The 24,153-nt window shown below is 37.0% G+C and overlaps 1 protein-coding gene across 1 annotated transcript in view; it reads right to left on the reverse strand.

Moving 5' to 3' along the window:
- cpa6 (carboxypeptidase A6) overlaps positions 1-22,781 on the reverse strand; it is a 132,426-nt gene extending 109,645 nt beyond the window's left edge. Inside the window, exon 1 of the mRNA XM_051929173.1 lies at positions 22,590-22,781. Coding sequence (XP_051785133.1) covers positions 22,590-22,690 — 101 coding nt within the window. The 5' untranslated portion in view covers positions 22,691-22,781. The remainder of the gene's footprint in view (positions 1-22,589) is intronic.
- Between the last annotated feature and the right edge of the window lie 1,372 nt (positions 22,782-24,153).

Here is a 24,153-nt window from a genome sequence, read left to right on the forward strand (position 1 = left end):
AGGGTAATACAGTGAGTCAACAAAATATCAACAAAAATCCATTACAGTGAGTCAACTACAAGAATTGAACCAACAACCTTGGGTTTAAATCCTGTTTGTTGGCCACCATACCACAATACCTCTCTTAGAAGTACAAAAACAGAACGCTGCCAGGTATAGCATGGCAGTGAGGACTATTGTGTCACAGGTCTAATCAGTTCTAGGTCCAAATGCTGGTAACCATCTGTTTACAGTAAATATGATTGCTCCTTGTCTGCATGGGTGTTTCTATGGTCCCTTTCTTACACAGTACCCACAAAATTCCTTGGCAGTTTATTGGGATTTGCTTACTCATACATGTCAGGACAGTACAATCTGCAAAGTTTCCAGGTCAATAATGTTTATATATATACTTGCAGGTTGGGGGTGAGTTGGATCCTGATAGTTGCTTAATATGCCCACAATGGCAAATGCTCATTTTCTGTACAAATGTAAACAGCAATCCTCTACATTTACTTGTATTTTTGGCACAATATGTCTTACCCTTGAAAAACATAGATTTGTAGACAAACAACACCATAATTAGATTAGAAACTAAAACATAAAACAGCCATATGTGAAGCAGCAAGATCTAAAGACATATGCCACTACATTTGCAGCTCCTGAAAGACGCCTGATGTCTATATGTCTAACCATTGAAAAATATTGATTTTTAGACAAACAACACCATAATTAGATTAGAAACTAAAACATAAAACAGCCATATGTGAAGCAGCAAGATCCAAAGACATATGCCACTACTTTTGCAGCTCCTGAAAGACGCCTGATGCTACATAAACACACGACTCTCTTCACTAGTGGAAGACAATAACAGTGAAAAGGATTGAAAATTGATACAAATGGTAGCCTATTTGATCCACAATTTTTAATTTGTCTTCAACGCAATCAAGTTCTCATTCAATTCCCCCAAACCTTTCAAATATTCAGTCTTAGAAAGTGAATAAACTTATAAGAAACAATCAAGTGTCACACACATATGCATGGGAGAAAGTTTACAGGCTAAAATAGTGTTATTTCTCAGCCACACCAGGGGTTAGCGCTGTCATCTGATCCTTTCTCCTCTCGGTGCCATCACCACTGGTCCACCCACTGATGATATCACTTCCAGCACCATTTAATGACATTACTTCTGGTACCCAGAACCTATCAACCTGCCGCATCAGTTCTTGTTCCGGCCTCCTTGACTCCACCTCTTTCTCTAATCCACCATATTTATAGACAAATTTTCATTTGTACACGGGGTGGCTATCCCCAAACATTTTTCTTTCTGCTGCCTATTTTATTACACAAGCTAGGCTTTTATCTGTCACAGCACAAAGTCATGTGTGACTGGTTCACTTACATCAATGCTCCATAAATGCAGCTCTTACAATTTTATGCATTTTTAATCTAGCAATATTCTGTCTTTACTCATACATGATTGTCAGATTTTTCTTGCTTCTGCATACTAGGTCATGACCTGAGTTTTGTGCTTTGCAGGAAATCATGAAGAGCTTAATAAGGTAACCAGGACATAAGATGTGGTCAAAAGACTCAAATGGGTCAAATACCAGGAGATCAAGATTTCCAGCATCCAAAACCAAACCACAAGATGATAGAGTCAAAAATATCAAATCAAAGGTCTTAGCCAGAAGATCGTTAACCAAAGGAAAAGCAAGTATTTGTTTTTATTGCTTCAGATCTGCAAACTCAGACACTGATATGACCTTGTGGTGAACTTTTATCCCGTTGACAGTTCACAACGACAAAGGACAAGACCTCAGAAATGGGTGTTCAAAAATGGCAGTGGAAACATTTCAGAATATTTCCTAACAAGGAAACTAACCAATAAAGTAAAAAGCCAATGTCGTCATTGAATTCCCAGGAGTAGACAACCCCCAAATCAACTGCAAATTGGCACCTGAAGGGCAAGCAAAAGATGGAAGAAATTAAAAATGACAAAATATCCAAAACAGACAAAATTGACTGTATATTACCAGTAAATTTGTGGGATAATTTCCATGAGTAAAATGGAAGATTGGGTACTTTTGCTTTCTCACACGTAGCAGAGTCATAGGCAAGTTATCAGGACTGACATGATCTGTATTGGCCTGGCATGAGTGACTGTTGATATGTGTGTCAGTGGGCCCTTCAGTGAATTCCCAGTCTCTGTTGGATGGTTCCTGCACTGCCCCTAACATTACAGAGATACACTCTGAATCATCCTGCATCAGTTTATTGGAAAAAAGCAAATTCTGAAAATGAATCAATGACTGAATAAAGGTATCCATTTAATTTCTGTTAAATTTGAAACTTGCTCCAAAACTTTTTTTTTTGGGTGTGCATCTTGTTAGTGATTCTGAGCACATAACAGTATGAAAGTACAAAGCATAGTTCTGGCTTATTTTAGAAAATGTAAAACAGTGTAAGTCTTGAGCTTTAAATTTTTTTTAAAGTTAATATAATGCCTGCACACTCAGTTAATCAATAGCTTTCACTAAATTGTTTCATGAAACATACGTTTATAGGTTCATAGGATTTCATAATGCCTTCAAATAACACGTTAGTGGAGTTTAACAAATAACATTAATACTTTTAGTAATGTATCTGAGCCATTATGTCCATATATGTCCAACTATGTCCATTTATTGAAGCTACGTAATGTACCAGATGTGGAAAGCCAATGCCTAAATTTACTTCTGTGCATCTTCTTTACTGATGCTTAATTATTCATGTTTTATCAACAATGTTTAAAATATCAAGTATTTAAATATAAAAATGCCTAATTCTATGCAAATATAAAAAAATGTTGGCTTAATTAATTTCAGCAAAGTCTTTATGTAGAATAAAAATTACATTCCCAAAGCAAAAGGTAAAAAAATACTTTTTCAGCATAATATATAATGGAATTCCTTCTGTCTTCAGAATATTACCTGTGGTTATTGCTAAGATGCAGGAGCACATAGATACAGTAAAATGTATTCAGCGTATTTATAATATTAAAGAATGACAGAGATGGCCTTGACAGGCATCAGACAGGCCCGATCAAAATCCAATATCTATCTGTGGCAGAATTTTTTTTTAATTCATTATAAGATGTGCATTCAGGACAAATGACTTCCTCATACTATAATCTTGCTGGCAAATGGCATTTTACTGAGAGATAAAAACATTACTATTGCAAAGACTAAAATGGGGATGCAATGTGTATACATACAATATATAAATAATTAAGACTACTCAGTTTCAATACATGAGACAGCTCACAGCACGGGCTCTCAAATGTTGCTTCATAGAGTTATATTTTGTTGGCTACTGCGTTGCTATAACCAGGTTTTGAACCTGTGGCTAATTCCAAACTTTGATTTCAAATGGTTTCAGATGCTTAAACTAGAATATATTTGTCCGGTGCTTAGCAATTTAATGTTTGTAATGCTAAGCAGTCTACATCCTATCTATTAGATTCTAAAGTGTGACATTTCAGGTTATGATACTTTGTTTCATCAGATGTATTGTCTTTGTCCTTGCTATTTATTTTTTCTGTGTTCAGATTTTATATGGTTTATTTACATAAAGTGATGTGAATTGGTTTTGTCAGGCTCTTCGCAGGAGTACAAACTAAGTACAATATAAAAAGATCACTTCTTTCCCCTAATTGACTAGAAATCAGCAGGGCCAGAAATGAAGTACTCAGCAATAAACCGCCTGCAAGATCACAGGATTTCATGGCTAATGAAAGGTTGTCAGTGCTGGCAGACAGAGATCACACTGCCTACCCTACACTCTAAACAAAGCCCTTGTTAACTCTTACACTGTCCAATTCTTTTCAAACCAACACATTTTTTTTTCTACTGCATACTCATGCAGTTTTAATTAGTAAAAGAAGATATCCATCCATTATCCAACCCGCTATATCCTAACTAGAGGGTCACGGGGGTCTGCTGGAGTCAATCCCAGGCAACACAGGGCACAAGGCAGGAAACAAACCCCGGGCAGGGCGCCAGCCCACCGCAGGGCACACACACACACCCACGACAATTAAGAATCACCAATGCACCTAACCTGTATGCCATTGGACTGTGGGAGGAAACCAGAGCACCCAGAGGAAACCCATGCAGACACGGGGAGAACATGCAAACTTCACACAGAGAGTACCTGGGAAGTGAACCCAGGTCTCCTTACTGAGAGACAGCAGTGCTACCACTGCGCCACCATGCCACCCTAAAAGAAGATATTTTTATTTTAACACTAATGATATGTAGACAAAACCAGAGCAGGACTTCTGATGTTGATTACCTTTTACATACAGTACAACATCAAATCGCAGCATAACTCACACACTTCAGATGTTCCATCTTTTATATGTGGCTGTTAAAATATGAAGCCTAAGTATTTAGCTCATTAAAAAAAGACTTGAATGAAAGTCACAATACTTCAATTTCAGTTAAAGCAACACAGAGAGCTTTATCTTGTTTCTATAAGAACATTAAAAACTGCAGTGATTAAGCATAAATATAATTTTTTTCTTCAATGAACTGCACACAAGTTAAATGATGTAGCTCATTACACTTATTATAAGGTATAATGACACTCTAATTTTCTCGTCAAGACTTAATGACAATTGTGAATAATTGCTCTCACATGTGCCACCTAAGACAGCCCAATGAAAGCTCAAGCTGAATGCTTTTATCTTTTCAGGTGTTTCACTGTAAAGAGACCGGCATAAGGCAAGATTTGAACTGCCATTCCAGAGTAATGACAGCACATTATCACAACCTCTGATGTAATTTAAAACCTAAACAACTCCTGGGCCTTTTCATGTCATATTTTAGCATAACAACCTAGGATCAGAAGACATCAATAAAGAGTAACAATGCCTTTTAGCAATTCCCATGTATTTATACAGGTTCAGAACATATACATAATTAGGGATAAGGCACAAAATAATTGTAGCAAGTGTTAGCTCCTACAGTCAAATCTTGAGGGGAAACCAGTCTTCCCAGCAAACACTCACACATCAGGCCAATCTGTATTCCTTTGAGACGTGGAGAGAAGCAGGGAGAGTAAGTAAACTACACACAAATAGTGCATGGTGTGAGGTTTACCCAGTAAGGCATCGGCACAAATAACACTCTACACAAAGTCCTTATTAACTCTTACCCTGTCGATTTCTTTTCTGATCAACACATAGCAGCAGCCACTATTGGATGAAGAAGTTTATGAATTTGCAATTAAAAAAAAACTTTAGCACAGAGGTCAATATGCAATGGATGTAGCTAGCGTATAGGAAACAAAGAGAGGGGAACAGTTAGGCTTACAGATTTTGCAAAAAGATGAAAGTTGTTCTTGGAAAACGAGTTACAACAGATCACTACATCACTACTCTTATATGGACTATTTTCAAAAAATGCTCTCTAAATGTTGCCCTTTAAGAAAAGTACTACATAAGAAAAAATCAATTGACAAAAAATTATCATAACAGCTTGTTCACACCTGCTCTCAACTGTTCTCCTTTCATCTGCTCTGCTTTGTTCCCTCCATCCCACTATGTATGTTACCTGCCTTACGTTTTCAGCTGAAACATTGTGTCTTTTTCCTTCTTTCTCTTCCACTTTGGAAATAAAGTTTAACTCATTTTTATTCCATTGTAGCAGTACTTTCACATATTCTGAATACTGAAAGACAACTATGATTTTGTGGTATGTGGTGTCAATGGTCAATGGTGTTCTAGCAGGTATGATATATGGTTACTTTAGGAATTATCCCACAATGGGAAGATGCTCTTTTCTTATATTTTCTTTTATAAAATGAAGAATTCACTACAAGAAAGTTCACTATCGATCTTAACAGTATCACCCAAAAACAGGACAAACACTCCAAATATTTTTCCAATAAACAAACAGAAAGGAGTGTGGGTGAGGCTTGCAAAGGGGATGACATTTTGGCTCATCTCTTCATTCCTTTTCACTTTTCACACAGAAATTCTCTGATTTATCAGGGATCTTTTTCTAGATAGATGCAGCAACTCCAATGCCATGTCTGGTCGCCTAAGAGTTTACAGTCATTTAAAAAAGAAAATCACAACAACAATAAACAGGGCTAGGGGAAAGGTTTCTGAAGTCACTCTTTTTGTGATTTCTCAAGCTTGCAATAGATGGTTTACAGTACAGGCCTAATGATTTTTTTTATTTCCAAGAAACCAAACAAGTGACTTTGGGTGGGGGAGGGGGGGGGGGTGAATTTAAAGTTAGGCAAGGAGAATAGACAATATGTTAAAAGTATATCAGAACTCTATGTCAGACATGTTGGTGGATACTGTCCTATTAGCTAGAGACTGTAGACTTAAATGAAAATGAGATCTGAATAAAGACAGAGAAATAAAGAAAAATGGTGAACGCTGACAAGTTAAAAGGGAAAATAAAGGCCAGAATATCCTCTTGGTTTAGTAAGGAATCCTATCATGGATTTAACTATAATTGGAAATTTCTCATTATACCATGCATGGTTTTGTGTTACCACCTAAATTTATGTTAATGACCTTGCACTCTTCATTCTAACCTCTTCACAGTAAAGAAACTGATCTCCATCGCAATGCATATGACTTTCAACCAAACAAACATATTAAATCCTTCCAACTGTATGCCTTCATTTGTTTCATCTTTTCGGGTTATTTTTACATCAACAATCACCTCATGATCCTCACCTTCATCAAGAACTTTCTTATATTGATGGGAAGAATTTAATCTTGAGTTTTCTACAATTCATCACGTCTTTTAAAAAATCATTATTCTTATAATACTTCTTCAAATTGAAAGAGGTGCAATATAAACTAAGTCTTATATAAAAAATTTTAAAAATTTTTCTAAAATGGTGAATTCCTGTCATCTTCAGTGAGACATCGACATTAACTTCAAAGATAATCCATCGTGATTCCTACAAGGCAGAAACAAGGAGACACAGTGTGTTTCTCACCACTAGTGGAGTTTGTGACTGTTAAATGTAGACCTTTTTATTTGCCTCGGGAATTCACCACCATCCACATAATCGGAGTTTACATGCCCCCCAGCGCTAATGCTAAGAAGGAGCTCTGGGAACATAGACATACAGAACACACACCCGGATGAACTGGTTATTGTCGCTGGAGATTTCAATCACGCGTATCTCAAGTCAGTGTTTCCTAAATTCCATCAGTTTGTGGACTTTTCAAAGAGAAGGACACACATGCTGGATCTTATTTATACAAACATCCCTTCCGCGTACCGAACGGAGCCCCGTCCCCACTTCGGAAACTCAGATCACATCTCTGTCATGTTAATTCCAGCATACAGACCACTTGTCAGACGCACCAAACCGGTCCTGAAGCAGGTGAGAACCTGGCCAGCAGAAGCCATCTCTGCTCTTCAAGACTGTTTTGAGTGCACTGACTGGGACATGTTTAGAGAGGCTGAAACCAACAGCGACTGTATCAACTTGGAGGAGTACACATCATCAGTGACCAGCTACATCTATAAGTGCATTGCTGACGTTACTGTCTCCAAGTACTGTACATCACTGCACGCCCCAACCAGAAACCATGGATTACAGAGGAAGTGCGTGTGCTACTGAGAACCCAAGACTCTGCCCTCAGGGAAGGTGACAAAATCGCCCTGAGAACAGCGAGAGCCAAACTATCCCACACCATCAGAGCAGCAAAGCATGCACACACCCAGAGAATCCATGGACAGGACTGATATCTGATATACTGTATGTGTTCTGTTCTGCAGTGTTGCACATGGTTGCACATGTTTGCATATTGGACTCACATGCACCTTGTTATATATTATGTGTCTTTATGTTATGTGTCGTGGATTCTTTGTTGTCCTGTGTTTTATGTAGCACCATGGTCCTGGAGGAACGTTGTTTTGTTTCACTGTATGCTGTACTACTGTATATGGATGACATGACAATAAATACTCTTGAATATTGACTTTAACAATTTCTGTGTTATTTGGTGCCAGCTGATATTTAGGTAGTGAAGGTGCAGTGTTTTTCTAATATTTCATATAGAGTATTTCTTTGTTTTTACTGCCATTTTATCAAGCCAATAAACTCATGCCTAAAGAACTAATGTGATCATGGCAAGTTGCAGGAGGCAAGCTCAAAGCCATTGAAGAATCATAACAACAACAATATTTATTTATATGGCACATTTTATAATTACAAAGCAGTACTGATACTGGGCCTCCGTCTAATTTCTGAAGTCATAAAGGAGGGATGTAATGCCCATGCTACCCGTCCTTTGCAAAGAAATTCATCTTTCAGGTTTATGAGGAACAGGAACTTAGTTTGGCTATGGTGACCGAATGAAACGCTAATTTAAGCTATGCAAGCCAACAGCTGAAATGAAAGCCTGGTTTGCTATACTAAGAAAAGAGTAATTCCAGTTTGGCCGTACAACAGCACAAGACCACAAATTAAAAGCTACATAATTTTATTACTGAGGCAATTATGCCAGAAAAGCTAGAAAGTGGAAATGCTGCAGAAAAAAAACATTTTTATTCATTTGACTTTCCATTTAGGTTTAACTTTGTTTTTTTAAGCTGTAATATCACTTACATTTGCTTAGTGTACTGGCAGAGCACATGCCTTTTCTTTACTCAGTTCTTGATTGTTTTGCAAAAAGCCTTCTAATAAACAATGGGGTAGAATAGTAGAACAGTGGTTAGCACTGCTGCCCCACACCCTCAAAGACCTGGACTGAAATCTTCACCTGGCCTCTCTCTGTGTGGAGTTTAATGTTCTGCTTGTGTTTACAAAGGTTCTGCTACTGTTTTCTTCTCAGAGACCAAAATAATGAAAGTTACACTAATTGGTGACTCTAAATGTATCTCTGTGTGAGTGAGTTCTTGATTGTGTCCTGTGATATCCATATCAATGCTATGGTTATTTTATTTTTTAATCTCTTTCATCACTTTTCCTAAAGAAGGGTGCTCAACACAGTAAACACACAAAACGCAAATAATAATTACTTAGAAGAGCCCAGACAAGAAGAGACCAAGGACTTGGGACTACCACTGAGTACAATGCAGAAGCCATGCAGAACTACAGGGATTGCAACAAATGCAAATGAATGAAAAGAGGAATTTGCTAGATTAAAAGTTTCAGTCTTAATGGATAGCAGGTTATCCTCTGTTTTGGATAATCCTTTAAAAAGACCAATGTTTTTATTTTTAGTAACCTTTGTTTTTGTCATGCCTGGTTTGCTTCCTTTAGGTTATTATCCTTTTTTGTATTTCTACTCTTTAATACCTTGTTTTAACCCCCACATCTGTCAGCTGTTCACTTTGTATCCTCTTTAAGTTTATACTTTAATACTCAAGCACTGCAAACATTACTTTATAATTCCAGTGCGTTTTGTACTCACACTAAGACAAAATAGCATAAAAGACAGCCTTTACATAAACCTCAGTATTATAAGGATACTAAAATTCTACTCCGTATTTGGCACCATCTCTGTAAATCTTTATTAGTTAGCTTTACTCAACTCTGTTGTGCTGATAAAACAAACAAAAAAAATAAAAATTAAAAAAAAAAACTTTGCAAAGTCAAATATCTTGTACCTGGCCTCTGATTTTCCTTTCTCAAATTTGATCTAAGCATTACTCTGGAAGATGTCACCCTTTCACCATCAGTCATGGTCATGAATCTTGGTGTGACTATGGACTCTTCACTTTAATTCATCAAACATACACTGTATCTTCAACGACCCAGTCCTGTCATTTCTTTCTTTGTAATATTCACAGAATTCAACCCTTCCTCACTAATTATGCCACACAACTTCTTGTTCAGGCACTGGTTCTCTCTTGGCTGGACTATCACAACTCTCCTCCTTCAGTGCTTATCCATTCCTGCTCCAAAGCTGTGGAATAACCTCCCTTTATCTATTTGAATGGCCCTCAGTTTACTTGTGTTTAGGCATCTTTTGAAAACACACCTTTTGGTAAAATAATTTGTAACGACTTAGTTTCTCTCCTACAGAGTAGCTGCTGCTGAAATGACAAAGAAGTTAGGATCCTGATTTTTGTAGTAGTCTAGTTTCAGGTATAATTATGCAGTTGTTTTAATTCCCTAGTGTGTGTTGTTTATCTGGTTCTTTGTTGATTTTTATGCTTGCAGCTTCATTACTATTATGTATTTACCTTGACCTGTAATATGGATGTAGGTGCTTGTTACATATATAATAATAATAATAATAATAATAATAATAATAGTAAATCTCAACATCACTGTAAACCTACACAGATTTTAGATGTATGTCATACTCCAACCAAAAGAAGCTCCTTAAGGCTTTTGAAAAAGTCATTATTGACTATCAAACAATTTGTAAATCTCTTGGAACCTAATGGAAATCTGGAAAAAGTGAGCCTCCTGGCAAGTTCTGTCCCCAAGTAATGTGTAAAATTATTCCCTAGGTGAAACAAAAATCAGAAATATGCAGAGTTCTAACATCTTCTTTCACCTTTGTTAAAGTCAGTGCTCACAACCCCACCTGCTGAAAAATTAAACACAGAATAAAAAAATGAGAGCAAACAGAAATAATAAATAATGTGCTTATTTCAAGTTTAACAAAAGCAGCTAAATGACCCATACGATTTCTAAAGGATCATTCTATAGATCAGCTGTGATGATGTATTGGAAACAGAAACAACTAGCTTAAGGATGATTGCTCTTAAATTTTAAATGTTAAACAAAAAGCCAATATACTACCATAGTAATGTTTGAGTTAAAAGATCATACAGTATATGGGAAGTGTCCATATGTAGTTATTACACCTAAAAATAGTGCATGCAGTTACTGAAACGCTTTGAGTAGTGAGAAAAGCGCTATATAAATGCAAAGAATTATTATTATTATTATTATGATACAAAAACAAAGGCGATCTTTCATACAGAGACACTAGATGATTTTTTTATTACATACACATATGAAAATTTAGTAATATTCGCTGACTCAAATGCTGTAAAATATTCAGTGATGGTGAAACAAGTTTCAGAAAATTCAAAATTGACAAAAACTGAAAATTCATAATGGACAAATACTTTTTAGCGAAGCTTTATGAAAGCAGTCATGTTGTAGATGAGCAAGCAAAGTCCTCACAAATGCATCAGTCACATAATTTACACTAAGAGGAGTAGTTTTGTGAGCACATCCTCTTTTGGTTTGCCGTTTTTTTTTCAACATAACTTATAATCATATAGTCCTAAACAAACCATATAATTATATAAGTCTAACCTCAGGTGACAAACAATACCTAACAGAATTTACTTTGTCAAAAATAAGCCAACATGTAGAGGCCATGTATTAAAAATGACACCCTGTGACCGACTAGCTTGTAGAACCGTCTTCAGCAGCCTTGACTCAGAGAAATTGCTCTGTGCACAGGTCACTGTGTCTTGCATCATTTTTGAGGAACTGTGGTCCATTGATAAATTTAACTTTGCTTCAGTTCAGTTACTTGATGTCTGAGAGCACTCGCTTATTACAGTATGTACAAGTCTTTCATATTCCTGCTATCGTATCTCAATGGAGATGATGGCAATTCAAAATGTGAGTGGAACAGAATATGGATGGATTGAGGTTCCAAGTCCTGCAAATCAACCCCAAATCATTATCCATTCACTGGCTTTTGCTATGAGGTGTTTGTGTTGTTTTGTGCTGTGTTTGGTTTTCTCGAAACATGGTGCAGTACTTAGCAACGTAACATCTGTTTTACTTTCATCTGTTCAGAGATAACTGGTGCAGAAGTCTAATGTTTCATTCAGATACAACTTTGCAAACTGATGCAGTTCTATTGTGTTCCCTTTTGGAAGAATAGTGAGTTTTTACTGCTATTTTAAAGAATTGAGCAGCATTGTTATTAGAATTGATATCTATCACATTCTGAGCACTTGTTGTGTGAAGTTTGAATGTTCTCTGTATATCTGTTTGGATTCTCCTTTGAATAATCTGTTTTTCCGTCCACATCCCAAAGATGTTTGTGTTAGATAACGTGGAGTATGTAAACTGATCTAACATAAGTAAGTGAGGTTATGTTCATGAATGTGTCCCACAGTGGATAGGTGAGATGTACATGGATGGTTACCATCTTGCTCCCAAAGCTGCTGGGATAAGCTCTAGCTCTATGTGATTTTAAGCTTGATAAAGGTCTTAAAAATGGTTGGACATATGCTGCCCAATTAGAGTATGTAATGTAAAATGGTCTTTATGCACTATCATCCTTCCAGTGGTACTTTGGGAATTAGTTTATGAAACCAAAATAAAAAATAAACTAGCACTTTGTAATGGCTTATTGAATCCATTAATCTTTCACCTTGGGCATAATTAACAGCGTTTTTGTTGAAATGAATACTGTTGACACTCAGGATTTTAAAGCTCTAAATCCTCCTCCATAATAATTGCTAGCTTCTCCAAGTCTTGTTGTTGCCTCCAACCAGCTGCATGCACTGTCTTTTTAAGAATGTAAACAAGCCCACCATTAGCACCGCAACATCAGAAAACTTGCTCAAACTGCTCATTCATATGGAAAGACACTAATGAGAACAAAAATTGGTTTTTTCAGGCACCTAAAAGAAACTTGTGACAGTTTTAGGTTTCACTTTGTTCACCTTCTAGGTGTCAAAATGCTGTGTGTTATTAAAAATAAAATTCCCGAGGCTGTTGACAACAGGATTAAGGTAAGCCTTCAAAGTCCTTAAATTGAGGAATTTCCAGGATAGGCTAAATTATCCTTAAAACAAATAAAGATCAAAGTGTTGTGCACCCATAAGAGAAGTTAAGGACTCACTAGATCTAGATTACAGTACTAAGTTAAAATGTAAAAGTATTTCTTGTTTAGAAAGATTTAAAACAAATTTGTTGAAATGTTGAGGTTTTTAAATTATAATTAGCAACTTCTACTGTGTCTGGTCAGAACATTGTTTTTGATGTTAGATGTTTCTCATTTTTCTTTGAAGAGAATTCTGAAAACCTGCATCAGCAACTATTACCTTTCATTTGTTCGTCTGAACAAGTTAACACTGTTAGGCTAATGAGTTTTGATACTGAAAGACTTTGCAAAAAGAATATTGCATTTCAAATTATTGTATTAATAAGAAAAACACTTCAAAACACTGATTATTTGAATAAGCAAATGCAATGGCAGTACATGTATATTCTATTTTCTCCTCAAAAGAAAAGAAGCCAAAATAATTTATGAAATAGGAGGCAAGCATTTCTTGCATAATAACTAAAGTGACACTGGACAGAAAATAAAACTGCTTCTGCAAATGTGCATTTCTCAAAAACTTTTCAGTCAACACTGCTGGGATGACACCTCGTTTCTAACAATGAATTCCATGAATGAATAGTTAATTAATGTTTAAATTAAAAATAACCCTTTTTAGATGCCACTTTATGAATACTGCATGTAAAAAATCCAGAAAATATTTGTGTGGTACTCTTAAATTGGGACGTGGGCAAAACACCTCACCTGTTAGACACAAATTTAAGACCTGGTAAGGCCAAAGAGGCAGCACTGTGTCAGTTTCCTGTTTAATTAGTATAGTTGTGTTCTTCCGTATTTAACCCTCTTGGTTATTTATTTGCATAACAAACTAATATGCAGTATTTGACATACTATGGACTACTGCAATGAGTCAGGGGGCACTACCTCACTTTTCATCTACAATATAAAATACAGATTAATTGTGCAACTATACTCTGTCATCTCTGTCATTCATGTGCAATATACCACAATCACATATCATGCCTACCCTGTGTTATAGTCTGATTCTCTTCCGGCTCAGCCCTTTCCTTGTTTTTGTCATCTCTGCTTCTTCCCTGGCACACTCTTGCCAATGCTCTTCACAACTCTATATTTGCTAATCTGGCAAAGAAGTACTTTTGGGAGAGGCCTATGAACCTCTTTCAGGTGTCAGGGATGGCATAGGGCAAAGGTTCTTAAAGTAAGGGCCGTGACCTGTGTTTTCTGAATTTGAGTCACATAGAGCAGTGATTCACAACTGTACTCACTGGGAAAGGGTAGTGTGGAAAGAGTCATGTGTGGGTTGCAAATTATCTGCAAATTATGCAGGCAGTTTAAGAACACGGCATTGTTACAAACTGTCTTGCATCTGTGATTCTACAAGGAAAAGGCATGACTGTTCAAGGCGATTCTGGGTCTCGAAGACATAGAAGGCAAAAGAGAGAAAATGATTAGGAGAAAAAAAAGTATAAAAAACACTGGCCTAGAGAACTCCTGGGAGAGTCCCAATAGAAATGTCCCTGCCAGTGTCAAGAGCACATGCAGCTCCTATTTCCCAGACATCTCATAAATGAACAGGCCATACCCCAGACATTGGCCTACAGTGAGTATAAGAGTGCTACCTCTTGGTGTGGAGTTCTATTTGTCTATATCCTGCAATTCCCAACTATTAATGACTACTTATGTTCCACAAGTAGTTAATCTCTGTACATCCTCCATTACAGTAGGCCAAAGTGCCTCCTGCCAGGGCTCTTGTGTCACTGACAGCATTGCCATTGACCTTACCACCAGGCAATCTAACAACCTCCTGTCTCAGCAACCTCTCCCTGTCCTGCATTACTGAAATTCCCTCACAATTGTGGTCCCTACTGAGCCCTCCTTTACACTCTCTCAATAAAACACCCATTTTTTTAAACTAAGCACACATGATTTTTGAAATATGCTTTCCAATTACAATATGGCAGGGCTATTATTTTACTGGCCTGCAGGCCACAAATCTGTATATGCCACTCTGATAATTAAAGAAAACCCCTTGTCTCCCCACATAACACTAAAGGTCAGCACTAGAGCAGTGTTTGAAAACAAAAGGTTCTTGCCATAAATCACAGCCATTATTCTAATAAAATCAAACCATAACACTTGACCTGACTCAAACTGATCTAAAGTAAATATAGACCTTCAAATATAAATGCAAATATACATACAGTATGTAGGCTGCCTTAGTTTGTTTTTTTTCCTTACAATTGTTTGTATTTTCTCATAAACAAATATTAAATAAAAGTACTTCAAAAATTCCAGCTTTGAAAACTCATCCCATACATGTATGACTTTATCCAAAACCATTGCTTTGTCTTTCCATTTTGGCATTTGTCCATCTTTCAAATATTATATTTTAACTGTGTCTGCTTTGTAATTCTTCCTTTATTAATTCATTTTTTAATTTGCAATTTATATTTCCAAGCTCCTCTTGATTCTCTCTGTCCTGCATTTTTGTCTTTTATACATGACACTACCATATAATCCTCTTTGTACTATAAGGGACCTTGCAATGGTGCATGCTTTAAATGGCAAAATATAAAATAAAGATTGATTGATTGACTGAAATATGATTACATTGATTTTGAAGGCAAATATTCTGCAGGGTTTTATTTTCTTCAAATATCTTTGCAAAAACACAAATGACTGTAGAAAAAGAAATGAAAACATTATAATCTAATTATACAGACATCTGTGCTTTTTAAACACTGCATGTGTTTTTAAATAATTTGAAACTATTAAATAAACTCCTAAAATCAATTTTACATCACAAATACTATATTGGGAACATATGCCATGATTTAATGATCAATCAAAATAAACATTTTATCCATCTATTGTTAAAAATTGAAAATGCCTAGAACTTTTTTTTAATCATATGGGATTTATTATTTTGTTGACTTCCCCTGATTACAATTAAAGAATTGGAACAGATGATACAAAAGATTAGAATTTTGTATTATTATTTTAATGTATAGCATCTTCCACCCTTTCACTTATTACACCATTCACCAACAATATAGTGTGGTGACTAATTTAGCTAACATCAAAATGCTGTAGGCGTAACTTCCATACGGAACCCCACCCAAAACCCAAAAACAGTAAACATTTATAGAATTTTTGGCAATACATAGTATTTAAAACAACAGTAGAAATGTCTCAATTATTAACATATTTACTGTTCAAGTGACCTTTCTAAAAGATAACTATTGTTAAAAACACAACTTTTATTTTTTTTCTATAATCCAAACATGGAAAAAAATACATACTTTAAAATATAGATTCAAACAACAGTAAACAAATGTAAATAAAAATATAGATTAAATACATGTTACATATAACTTCCATTATGAGGAAACAGATCAAATGTTACCAGAAACAAAAACTGTGTACGATTCAGTACTACTTTCACAAACATTGCAATTTCTATTTTCATTAAACACAAACCAAGGAAAGATTACAAGTTTGAATCTTAAGCGTAAACAATGCGTAATGAAAAGGGTTATATGTCAGTGTCAGTCTGTGCAGGATCTGTCAGTTCATTCTGATTACTAATCTTTCTCATACATTCTCATTAAGCAACTAGAATAAAACAAGTAGTGTATTCAAATTTCTGTAAATAAACAGAAGGCCTTTGATTATAGTGCGACAGGAAGCAACCTTTGTGGCAGCCCTGCACACCAAGAACACTGCATGGAAGGTCAACAATGAACAGAAATGGCATTTTTATTAACAAAATATTTAAAAGGATGAATTCAAAAATGACAAAATACAAAAAGTATAGAAACAAACCTCACTGCCTCTCTGGGCCTGCCTATGTGAGTCTTGAATCAAAGTCTACCTAATGGGTTGGCTAACCCTCTTGCCTACCACAATATCTTGACAATAACTCCTTTCATCGCCTCTCTCTTTCTGTCTCTTTTTGATCTAGATGTACGATGGCTTTAAGCTACATCTCAAGTTCACTTTTACTGCAGTAAGCACTGCTTTTTCACAGGAACAGTGGAATAAGTCTGAATACTTGTGTATGAAGTTTGCAAGTGGCTGCATGTTTTTTACCTTCACATCCTTATGATATGCATATTATATTAACAGGTGACTCTAAACTTACATGAAATGAATAACTATGGCTGCGTGCATAAACTGGCATTGTGTACTGAACTGGTTTCTTCTTTGTGCCCAGTCAGACACGGATGGCACTGGCTCTCCTCAGCCAGGTGGTGTTTAGAACTGGGGCAATTCTTGTGATGTCTGCAAATCAAGAACAATGTTTTTTGTTCTGCTATATTATTTTGTTTCCTAATAAAAGAACACTCATTAATTTATGCTGACATAATAGCTTTTGACCAATGAATGACCAGAGAGCCTGTGTGGAAACTGGAGTCCCTAAAAAAAGCCCAATAGAAGAAAGGGAACATATGCCAAATACAAACAGAAGGCACCTTATACCACAACTGAACCAGACGTAAACAACTATGAAGTATCAATGCTACCCACAATGCTACTCAAAAAGATTCAACTGTTACATAAATTTGAACCTTTGAGTAGAGTAATAATATATAAAAAATAAACTTTACAAATTACACTAGCAAAAAATTCATAGGTATTTCAATAAATTGGCATATTGTGTAAACTGCCCATCCTCAACTGTAAAGTATAAATACTGCAGTTTTGGCCTAAAAACCCAGTTTTCGATTGCTTTCTCCTTCCTTTGCTGTGTTTTTTAAAATCATATCAGACACAGTAGTTAGCTAAATTTCCAGGCAAATACTCACATTCACTAAAATGTATGGTATTACCGAAGCATCTTCCAACAAACTACATTATTATCCATCCATCCATCCATTTTCCAACCCGCTGAATCCGAACACAGGGTTACGGGGGTCTGCTGGAGCCAATCCCAGCCAACACAGGGCACAAGGCAGGGAACCAATCCTGGGCAGGGTGCCAACCCACCGCAGAACTACATTATTATGAAAAATAAAATTCAACATAGCTGCTATCAAGTGCACAGATGATTTTTTCAAACCTCCAAAAAAGAGATTTCTGAGAGTACTCTTTAAACTCTAACTTACGTGGATTTAATATTGTAAGCTGATAATAGTTGTAAGAGTTCATCTCTGATTGTATCACTTCCATATGTGTGTAAGACATTTGAATTTTCTAGCTTAGTGTGTTAGGTCAGAAAGATTGTTTTGCTTTGTGTTTTTTATTTTTTCTTAAGTGTTGCCTCTTCTATCTCTTTGACATCTAGCAAAAAAATGAAAGTGTGCTATACAAATAAATGTTGTTATTATTACTCTTGAAGGCCCATATACTTGCAAATTAGTTTGATTCTAAATATGCAAGTTTAGAATCCTTATTTTCATGTTAATTGTAACGTGAACTTCTCTTCACCATGCTAACTCTCCTGATAAGACCACTAGGATTATATACAGAAGAGAGTATCTGTTTAAGTAGAATTTATCTGAATATACATTTTGTCTACCTGATTTCTCAGTGAACTTGGCTGACATTTTTAATCTTCTCTCTTGTTCTAATGGCTGTGCATCCAGCCAAGAATGGAAAGGAAATATTTGAGAGATTAAAAAAGCGCACAATTAAATATATGCAAGCATTAATTTCCAGACACTTGGTTCACTACAAAAGATTCTAATAATTATTAATGGATTAGATGCACCTATTTGTATGAATGGAAAATCACACAGTGAGAGTGTTTGACTTTATATAAACAAACTACAAAGACAGCCATTGTGATTTGAATGTCAAATTACCGTTGGCCTTGCTGCATACTAATTATTTATGGAGCGATTTTCCACAGATTTTTATTATAACACATTTCCCTCTGGTATTATAAAATAATGACATCTGTCTGCTGTGCAAACATGTAGTCTTTAAGGATCTAGTCTAATTTGCAGCACAGATTCTTGGTTTAAAGTGCTAAAGCATTGAAATATGTTAAAACAACATACCACTGTACAATGTTAAACCTACACGGCAAACAGGCCATTTGACAAGCAATAATGAAACCATCAACTTGGGGTCCTGTTCCTGATTGTGAACAGATTTTGGTCATGTGACTGGCTAATGAATAAGTACAGCAGCAGCAGTTTTGCAAATGTGATGGCTAAGCTGGAGCTAAACCCTCACCTGTAGCTGGATGTTTACTGTTTCATCTATGTTCTTGTCTATACAAATGGACATAAGTGTAGTCAGTGATGGAAATATTGAGACTGCAAGTACTAGTGGCCAAAATTATATTTTCTGGTCTGCTGAGCTCATGCTCCATGATATGGTGAGCAGCTAAACAATACTAGAAGACCCTGTAAAAGAGCCAAATTTCCATATCAAGGGAAACCGTTTATGTTGGTTTGAGTAAGTGGTGATTATGCCGTTGGGAGCCTCCCCCCAGAGGGCACTAGGAGAAGGTCAAGTGGAAGACCCAGGGCATGCTGGATGGATTAAATCTCTCACCTAGCATGGAAACATCTGGTAATTCTCCAGGAGTATCTGAAAATCGTTACTATACATAAAGTTGCCAAGTATGTCCAACTTTGTGTGATGCCACTGTAATCCTCACCAGGACAAGCACATAACAAGTAAAGAAGTTTTGGCTTACACAATGAACATTTTTGCAGGAAAACCATCAGGAGAGGATGCCGATTCATTGCAAGGCATGGTCAGACACAATTACATTCACTTATACCAGATACATTTCCATTTGCTGGTTAAGCGACCATGAACATGTATAAAAAACAGAAGGAAACCTATGAGAATATGGAAATTACATGCAAAAGTCAGTCAGACAGGAACTGGGGATGGACCAAACTCAGACCTCTCTCTACATATATATATACATATATATACATATATATACATATATATATACATATACATACATATATATACATATATATATACATATTTATATACATATATATATACATATACATATATATATACATATATATATATATATATACACATATATATATATATATACATATATATATATATATACATATATATATACATATATATACACATATATATACATATATATATACATATACATATATATATACATATATATATATATATATACACATATACATATATATATACATATATATATATATATATATATATATATATACATATATACATATATATATATTATAGGGCGGCACGGTGGCGCAGTGGGTAGCGCTGCTGCCTCGCAGTTGGGACACCTGGGGACCTGGGTTCGATTCCCGGGTCCTCCCTGCGTGGAGTTTGCATGTTCTCCCCGTGTCTGCGTGGGTTTCCTCCGGGCGCTCCGGTTTCCTCCCACAGTCCAAAGACATGCAGGTTAGGTGGATTGGCGATTCTAAATTGGCCCTAGGGTGTGCTTGGTGTGTGGGTGTGTTTGTGTGTGTCCTGCGGTGGGTTGGCACCCTGCCCGGGATTGGTTCCCTGCCTTGTGCCCTGTGTTGGCTGGGATTGGCTCCAGCAGACCCCCGTGACCCTGTGTTCGGATTCAGCAGGTTGGAAAATGGATGGATGGATGGATATATATTATATAATTATAAACTGTAAATATGTGGCAATCAAAGAAACACTCCTTCCCTATATGATACACATTACTTTGCCACGTAAGAAGCTGCTTAATCTGTGGCAGCTTCAGATGTGCAGAAAATGCAACTTTAACAGGAAGACAGATACCAACAGTGGTGGAATGGGCACTAGTATGATTTAAGCACATCTGAACAGGACGTGGTAACTGGCCTCTGATGTGTCAGGAAGAGCACACACTGACCAGCATGACAATGTTACAGGTGTATCAAGGATGGGTCACCACTCGAAAAGTACCCAGTCAGCAGAGCTCATGTGGTCATAATCTGATAAACAGTGAAACAAAGTGTTACACGACTCATGCAATGCAACATGAACTAACAGTGAAGTACAACAAAGGTACATATCAGAAAACACAACTCATTCATTATACGTTGTCGGTGAATGGTGAATTACTGCAGGCAACCTAAAAGAGTTATACTCCGAACAAAACAAAAAAAAAAGCCTGGACACTGAAAAATAAGAAAAATATTGACTTGTTTGATTAATCTTAAGCATTTGTTCATTTATGCAGATGCAAAGACCAGGATACGTCAAACACCCTTTGAATCACTGCAGCTGGAGGAAAATTGGCGTTTAGGATGGAGAGGTGTGTTTTTCTGGCATATGTCGAGTCCCTTGCTAGAGGCAGGGAAACTTTCAGGTTCACATGCTATTTAACGTATCAGTGCATCCCTTCATAGCAGCCATTTCCAAATCAGCAGGTTTATCAGCTGGGTAATGCATCACAAGGCTAGGAAAGTCCAAAAGTAGTTCAAGATTGTGAATTCAGCTTAATACAGTGGATGTCATGTCACCAGATCACCAAACTGCTTATCTGTGGGATAATGCATTTGGAGTAGAGAACAACCAGTGGCTGATATGCAACAACCATGAGACATTGAAGTTAACCTTTAGGGTCTTGATGATTCCAAGACCCATTTAAACAAGAGTTTCCTGAGGGTGAATGGAAGACGCAAGAGCATTCTGACCCTCTGTTAAAGAGTGAGGGCAAAATAACAAAACAAATTCAGTAGGTAATCAGCATCATAGGAACATCATTATATTAAAGAAAAACTGATGATATTTTAAGAATGAAGAGGATGAAGCTGACAATAGTGTATGTTTAGGAGAGGGGTCCAAAAAAAATGTGCACACCTAGGGCGTTAATAAAAATAGGTTTAAAAAAATAGAAAAAAAGAACAAAGCTGTAATACAGATTCACCTTTTTAATAACATGAATTAGAGATGACAGTTCCAGTATATGAGCAATGCTCTAAACCTGTATCAGTGCGTGTTTGGTGATTTTACTGGAAATCTGGTTTTATTAATATACTGTCAGAATTTTTGACAAAGTAATTACTAAAAAAATAGAATGCACTTCAAGGTCTCACCTAGGTAATATATCCTAATGACTGATACCAGGTGTTTTAAAACATTTTTACAATGTATGCAGCAGACTAAAACACACAGGGGAGTTTACTGCAGTGTGTTAAGCATCATAAATAAAAACTAAGCATAACTGAAGGAGTGAAAAAGATCTAAATAGTTTGCTATAATTGGAACTCTTTCAAACAACACATGACAGGTTCTCACTCAAATGACAAATTTAAGAGACAGCTTAAAATGCTTTTCACCAAAGGTCTTTTAATGCATTGAACTTAAACCTCACAGCCTTCTTGCAAAAGTATCTTTACTTGTGCATTGCATGCTATGTTTTCCTGTGCTTTTTTGTCATTAATGTTGTAAACATTTAACACATCAAGGTCATATTATTACATCACTGTGTACATTTCATTGATTGTACATAAATCATAGCAGTGTGCTATACAGTAAATAAAAGCTATGCGCTCGTCAGACTAGGTGCATGCGCGTTACCGCGGAGGTGATTGCGAGAGCGCGCATTAGAGGTACGGTAGTTCTCGCTTGTTCATCGCTCTGCACGCTTGAAGTCCTTTTCTCGTCTCGTGAGCCTATATGGAAAGTTTACAGCGAATGTCTGGAGATATGAAAATAAGAGATATGCTGAATTTTAAACGCGACGTCAGATCCTTGTAAAAGTGGGGTCGTTTTCCTTTTAGTCATCTACCCGCGCACGACCAAAAAAGTCTGCAAGATGCGGCGTTTACTCGAAAGTGCTTAAGTGCAGCAGCTTACTCACCCTGCATAACGGTTATTGTAGAGGTAGCCGGTGACCCCAGTGACCAAGAATGCAACCTGAAGAGCAGCAGCGACAGCGATGACTAGCAGACGGCTTCCCATGGCGACTAACTTAATGTTCTCAGACTAGCACCCGTGGGTGTTCCCTGCCCTACCCTCCAGAAGAGCGCAGCCCGTCTGCTCAACACCTTGTGAAGGCACTGAGGCACTTCGAAGGCTTTTAAAGAGTGACCGGGTAGCCGGCGCCACGTGACCCAATGTTTACAGGGGGAGGAGACGGGGGTTTGGGGGGCTGAGGCTGTTACAGCCTTCGGGCGCGCGCTGCGCGAAGCCATTCGCTACTGAAGTTACAGACACGCGTGTATGCAGGTAGAGCCAGAGATTAAAAGGCGACTTTGGCATCAATTAATTTTTACTTTAAGTGCAGGAAAGGGCTGGTGCATAAATTAGAACTCATTGAAGCCATTTGCAACAAAGAGAGACCACGGAGCTTCTCCCACGCAACGCGAGGATAGGGCACGACACCTACGACTGAATAGGACTTCGGAATGTGTGCCCCCCAGTCGCTTTTTCACCTCTAGTAAAGATGTAATGTGCCGTTAAACGGTATGGCCACAGCATACAATCGAGTACCATCAAAGATTTGCATAGCCCATGATCCCGATGGACAAGAAAATGACAAAACGTTACCTCATTGTGGCATTCTTAATACTTAGTTGAGTTCCATTAAAAAAAAACTTTTTACCATCTTGTTTTTTTCTGAGAAGAAAAGGGCAGAACGTGGATACACACTTCATCCAACTGTATACTGTGTGTTTTCACAACAGATGGCTCAGTTCAGGGCTGCAGGGAGCCAGAGCTTATCTTTGTACTGTATAGTGCAAGGCAGGGATGCACCCTGGTCATGGCACCTGTCCATCACAAGGCAAACTAAATCATACAGAACCAATTTAGAGTTGTTATTTAATTTAAAGGTACACTATATTAATCCCTGAGGAGAAGTTGTTTTTTCACATGACCTTTTTGGGTCAGAGCACAGGGTCAGTCATTATACAGCAAGTGCCCCTTTTCAATTTTCAGGTTAATTGCCTTACTCAAGGGCCCATCAGAGTAGTATCCCTTGTGGCAGTAGTGGGGTTTGAACTGGCAATCTTCCAGATATACCAAGCAGAGATCCTTAGCCTCAGAGCCACCACTGGTGGTGCAGTGGTAGCACTACTGTCTGGCAACAAGAAACCGGGCTTCAAGTTCTTGTTGCCCCTAGTGTGGATTTTGCAAGTTCTACCCATGTCCAAATGGTTTTGCTCCCACAGTCCAAAGACATGCAGGTTAAGTGGATTGTCTGACGTATATTTTCAACATAACCTGAGCTAATTCCCAGTCTGGAGATTGTTCTGGCCTGGTGTTTGCTGAAATAGGCTCCAGCTTCTTTGTGACCCTTCCTTCTCTGGATAGCTGAGTGTAGAAAATGGATGGATATTATTAAATTTAACATGTACAGTGCAATGTTTGGGATGTAAGAGAGAAACCAGAACGCTTGAAGTCAAAAACAGGGAGAGGTATGA

The sequence above is a fragment of the Erpetoichthys calabaricus genome, chromosome 6 (assembly GCF_900747795.2).
Source record: "Erpetoichthys calabaricus chromosome 6, fErpCal1.3, whole genome shotgun sequence".
NCBI lineage: Eukaryota > Metazoa > Chordata > Cladistia > Polypteriformes > Polypteridae > Erpetoichthys > Erpetoichthys calabaricus.